The sequence below is a fragment of the Andrographis paniculata genome, unplaced genomic scaffold (assembly GCF_009805555.1).
Source record: "Andrographis paniculata isolate CXL003 unplaced genomic scaffold, ASM980555v1 Contig64END, whole genome shotgun sequence".
In the NCBI taxonomy this organism is placed as follows: Eukaryota; Viridiplantae; Streptophyta; class Magnoliopsida; order Lamiales; family Acanthaceae; genus Andrographis; species Andrographis paniculata.
The window spans coordinates 3380238-3386079 of record NW_026137600.1 but is presented as its reverse complement, the minus strand read 5'-3'; the positions used below and the strand labels follow the sequence as shown (position 1 = coordinate 3386079).

Genomic DNA, 5842 nt, shown 5'->3' with positions numbered 1-5842 from the left:
AGATCGCTATAGCAGCTTTATTATCAACATGAATCTCGGTTTCCCTAATTTGTTGAAGTTGGAGATCTCTTAGGATTTTTCTTAGCCATATTGCTTGGTTGACAGTAGCTGTTGCAGCGATGAACTCAACTTCGGCAGTGGATTGCACTACGACATCTTGTTTTTTGGAACCCCATGAGAAAATACCAGAGCCAAGAATAAAACAATAGCCTGAGGTGCTCTTCATATCATCGACAGAGCCTCCCCAGTCACTATCAGAAAAACCAACCAATTTGAAATCCTTGCATCGAGTGATTTCACACCAAAATCACATGTGCCTTTGATATATCTTACCACCCTTTTAGCAGCTCTCAAGTGTAGTTCAGTTGCACAGTGCATGAACCTAGATAAGATACTCACAGCATTTAAAATATCAGGCCGTGATAATGTAAGATACATCAAGCATCCAATTAAACTTCTAAAGTACCCCTCATCAGCTTTATCAATGCCATCATCTCTGCATAACTTCATTTTTTGATTCATAGGGGTGCTGACTTTTTTGCATTCATTAAGTTTGAATATCTTCAAAATCTCTTTGGCATATTTCCTTTGACAAATGAAGATTTCATGTTCATCCTGCTTTACTTCCATTCCCAGGAAAAAGGTCATTAATCCAAGATCAATCATTTCAAAGACTTCCGCCATCTCCTCCTTAAATTTATCAACCAGCTGCATGTTATTTCTTGTCAACAAAAGATCATTCACATAAAGAGAGACGATTAAAATATCATTTCTCTAATGCTTAACATAAAGAGTGGCCTCAGATAAGCTTTTCTCAAAGTCTAAACGCAACAAATGATCATCTATCCTGGAATACCAAGCTCGTGGAGCTTGTTTCAATCCATATAGGACCTTCTTGAGAAGAAACACCTTGCTCTCTTCTCCTTCTCTTACAAATCCTTCAGGTTGTTGGACATAAATTTCTTCCTCCAAGATACCATTCAAGAAAGCTGATTTTATATCAAACTGAAACACCTTCCAATTTATTTGAGCAGCTACAACAAGTATAAGCCTTATGGTGTCTAAACGAGCAACTGGTGCAAATATTTCTGAGTAATCCACACCAGGAACTTGAGCATAACCTTTCACCACGAGTCTTGCCTTATGTTTATTTATGGAGCCATCGGCATTCAACTTCGTTCGGTATAATTTGACACCAATTGCATCCTTGTCTTGAGGCTGATTAACCAACAACCAAGTGTTGTTTTTCTCAATCACAGACAACTCCTTCCTTCATTGCTGTCATCCACCTTTGATAAGATCGAGCATCATTGAAATTTGAAGGTTCACACAAGGCAATGTTACACCTTTCATAAATTTCAAAGAACAATCTTGTTCCTCTTACAGGTACATGATCTACATTTTCATTATGTAGATCTTCTTCTTCATCATTGCTTGAACCTGGAAGTTTGAATTTCAAACTTGTCCTTGTATGACTTTTTGTTTGTGCATCGTCCCAATTCCACTCTGGCGATGCTCTTCTATCTAGCTTATCACGTTTGTTCTGTGCAACATAAGAGAAACATAGACAGCCAAATATTTTGAGGAACTTCAAAGGTGGTTTATAACCATGCCATGCCTCAAAAGGTGTAAGATCGTTCAATGCCTTTGAAACACAGCAGTGTTTGCAGCTTCAGCCCAAAAATTCTTTGGCAAATTCTTTTCATGCAGCATACACCTTGACATCTCCATAATGTACCTGTTTCTTCTCTCACTAGCTCTATTTTGTTGCGGAGCATATGGAACAATAAGTTGATGTTCAATGCCAACATCTTCACAAAATTGGTTGAATATTGCAAAAGTGTACTCTTTTCCATTGTCAGATCTCACCCTTTGAATTTTGTAGCCGCTTTCATTCTCAACTCTTGTGTTGAATTTCCAAAAAACTTGAGCCACCTCTGATTTATATTTCAAGAAAAATATCCAACACATTCTAGTAAAATCATCAATAAAGATAATATAATAGATGCTACCATTGAATGATGGTGTTCTTTGAGGTCCGCAAACATCTGTGTGGATTAATTGCAACTTTCTTGTTGCCCTGCTAGTGGTGTTGGAGAATGCTTTTCTATTTAGCTTTCCAAATTGCCACGCTTTGCAACTTGGAAATGAAAAAATTGCCCTTTTCTTTAAATGAAAAACGTGCTTCAGGTGTGCTTGATTTAGTGCACTGTGACTAGTGGGGACCTGCCCCTATTACTTCTTCTGCCGGGTTTCGTTACTATGTTGTGTTTATGGATGTTTTTTTCTCGATTCTCATGGCTTTATCCGTTGCGTACGAAATCAGAATTTTATGATGTTTTGTTCGGTTTCACACTTTTGTTTGCACGCAATTTTCTCGTCCTTTAAGGGTGTTTCAGTCTGATGGGGGTACTGAATTTGTGAATAACCGTGTTGCTGATTTTATGATTAACCATGGAATCTTTCATCGTATTTCTTGTCCGTATACTCCACAGAAAAACGGTCAAGCTGAACGAAAGCACAGACATATCACTGAAACTGGTCTTTTTATGTTGTTCCGTGCTTCTACACCTGCAACTTTATGGTTTGAGGCCTTTGCCACTGCTGTTTATATTATTAACCGGTTGCCTTCAGCCATGCTAGCAAATAAATCTCCATATGAGTTATAATTCCACTATGCTCCGGATTATGCTATTTTTAAACCCTTCGGGTGTCGAGTTTTCCCTTTTCTTCGGGATTATGCAGTTCATAAGTTATCTCCACGCAGTCGTCCATGCATTTTTTGGGGATACAACAGTGTTCATAAGGGTTTTCGATGCTTCGACCCTGCCTCCACACACATCTATGTTACTCGTCATGCCCAGTTTGATGAGCAAGTTTTCCCTTTCTCTGGAGATGCCACTTCATATGCAACTAATTTTCCTATTTCGAGCTTCTTCGATCCGGCTGTTCCTACAACCCTTCCACAACCTGATCCGCTCTCACACATTTCTCCATGTCATCTTCATCTGGAGACTGATTTGCTTGGTGATGGGGAAGACGTTCCTGCGGCGGTTACTCCTTTAGCACCGGCGGACCCAGTTGATGCTCCCGCACTACCGGAGCCTCAACCTGACATTGCACCACCTTTACCGCCGGCGCCGCCTTCACCACCGGTGGCGCCATCTCCACCGGCAGCTCCTTTGCCACCGCCTTTGCTTCAATACCCGATGGTAACACGAGCTCGGGAGGGTATTTTCAAACCAAAATATCCGGTTGATCTTGCGTCTACGACTATGCTGTCTTCTTTGGCTCTTGCCAGTGATCCTCGGGGTTTCAAGTCTACTGCCAAGTCTCCTCATTGGATGTCTACGATGCACGAGGAAATCGACGCTTTAATGGAGAACTGAACTTGGGAGTTGGTAACGCCGCCTCCCAACACTTATATTGTGGGCTCGAAATGGGTGTTTCGAATGAAATATCGCTCGGATGGCTCTATTGAACGACATAAAGCTCGCCTGGTAGCTCAGGGATTCACTTAGATTCCTGGTGCTGATTTTCATCACACCTTCAGTCCTGTTGTCAAGGCCACAACTGTACGCACTATACTCGCCATTGCAGTGCATCACAGTTGGTCCCTACATCAGTTGGATGTGAAGAACGCATTCTTAAATGGAGTTCTCAACAAGCCAGTCTACATGGCTCAACCACCCGGGTTTGTTGATCCACGTTATCCGGATCAGGTATGTCGCCTCCAAAAGGCATTATATGGTCTTCATCAAGCTCCTTTGGCTTGGTTTCAGTGGTTCAGCTCCTACTTGCTGAAATTGGGTTTCTGGCGAACACAGTCTGACTCCTCTTTATTTTGTCTTCATAAGGGTCCTTCCATTTTATATCTTCTACTTTATATGGATGATATCATTATTACCGGAAATGATCCAGGCATGCTTCAGCGGTTTATCGCTAGAACTCATGCTGAGTTCTCCATCAAAGATCTCGGCAAATTGAGTTTTTTTCTGGGCCTTGAGATTTCTTACACATCCACTGGTCTCTTTGTGGGTCAAGCTAAATATGCTCATGATATTTTGAAACGAGCTAACTTATTGGATTGAAAACCCGTTTCTACTCCTTTAGCTGCCGGCGAATCCTTGGTCAGCACTGGTACTTCGTTTTCTGATCCGACACTTTATCGGTCGTTGGTTTGTGCGTTACAATATCTTACTATTACACGGCCTGATCTATCCTTCGCAGTGAACTCCGTTAGTCAATTCCTTCAGAGTCCTACTGATGCACATCTTCTTGCTGTCAAACGGATTTCACGTTATGTGAAAGGAACAATTTGTTTTGGTCTAAACTTCAGTCACCATCTGGAGAAGTCGATAATGGGTTACTCGGATGCAGATTGGGCAAGATGTGTCGAAACTCGTCAGTTCATTTATGGCTACTCTATTTTTCTGGGAGGTAATCTTGTTTCTTGGAATGCAAAGAAACAACCAATAGTGGCTCGTTCAAGCTACGAGTCTGAGTACAGATCATTGGCTAATGTTGCTTCAGAGATTGTTTGGCTCACGAACCTACTTCGGGAGCTTCGTCAATCTTATACGGGTCAACCTTTGCTTTTGTGCGATAATAAAAGTGCCATCTTTCTAAGCCAAAATCCTGTGGTGCACAAGCGTGCTAAGCTCATTGACATCGATTGTCATTTTATTCGAGAGCTCGTTTCGTCCGGGAAGTTACTAATGCAGTTCATTCGTTCTGATCTTCAAGTTTTCACAAAGAGTCTACCTAGACCTTCCTTTGAACTTCTAAGATCCAAGCTTTGCGTTTGCTTTCACCCCACGCAATGCTTGACGGGGGGTAATACGAGTAAATAGAGCATAAAAATAGGATTTCTATCTGTTGTATATTTTCCATATTTATCTCCACAAATTGTGGATCCTTGTATATTTTCCATATTTATCTTCACAATTTGTGGATCCTATTGTGTTGTAATCCTATATATTCAGGCAATATATTCATCACCAAACACACACTACAAAAAAACTCTTGATTTGCGAAAGAAAAATTCCCTCGCAAATCAAATTATTTCCTTCGCAAAACATGTTAGCGAGGGAAGTTGCGAAGAAATACATGTCATTGCTATACACTTGCTCGCTAATTTGGATCCGAAGAAAAACTCCCTCGCAAATGTTTGTGAGGAAATTTAGCGAAGCATCGATTCCTTCACAAATATTTGCGAAGGAATTTTGCGAAGATATAGTTTTCCTTCACAAATTGATTCGAAATTTGCGATGGAGTTCATTCCTTCGCAAATATCCATCGCAAATTGATTCAAAATTTGTGAGGAAGTTCATTCCTTCGCAAATATCCATCGCAAATTGATTCAAAATTTGCGAGGAAATTCATTCCTTCGCAAATATACATCGCAAATTGATTCGAAATTTGCAAGGGAATTCATTCATTCTCAAATATCCATCGCAAATCATTTTACAAATTATCATCACTAGTTCATTTCAAATTCCTATACTTCCAAAATAATTACAAACTAGCGATATATTTATTTTAAATTCGTATACTTGTCTCAAACAAGTACAAAATAACATTATAAGAAATCATTTTAACCATCCAAATAGTAAGCACCATGTAAACAAAATAAACTCCATCTCCAATGCCATATGATAACATAAAATAAAGCAAACATTCCATCAATTCAAATAATATCAAAAAGTAAACGAAATATGAGGGAAACATTCCATCAATTCAGAAAATACCAAATTATTGGTATCACATCGTAATGAAAGCCAGCCAGCCAATAGATTCCAAAATGACATTAAATTTCATATATATTACAGGAAGAATCATA

At 39.7% G+C, this 5842-nt stretch overlaps 1 protein-coding gene across 1 annotated transcript; it reads right to left on the bottom strand.

Annotated features, from left to right (window-relative positions):
- Positions 1–222: 222 nt before the first annotated feature.
- LOC127261702 (uncharacterized mitochondrial protein AtMg00810-like) lies at positions 223–684 on the bottom strand. The gene has a single exon (XM_051290001.1). The coding sequence runs from the start codon at positions 682–684 to the stop codon at positions 223–225; it is 462 nt and encodes a 153-aa protein (XP_051145958.1).
- Between the last annotated feature and the right edge of the window lie 5158 nt (positions 685–5842).

Excerpts from the sequence above, each read along its gene's own strand:
- LOC127261702 (XM_051290001.1), bottom strand. The coding sequence starts at position 684 with ATGGCGGAAGTCTTTGAAATGATTGATCTTGGATTAATGACCTTTTTC.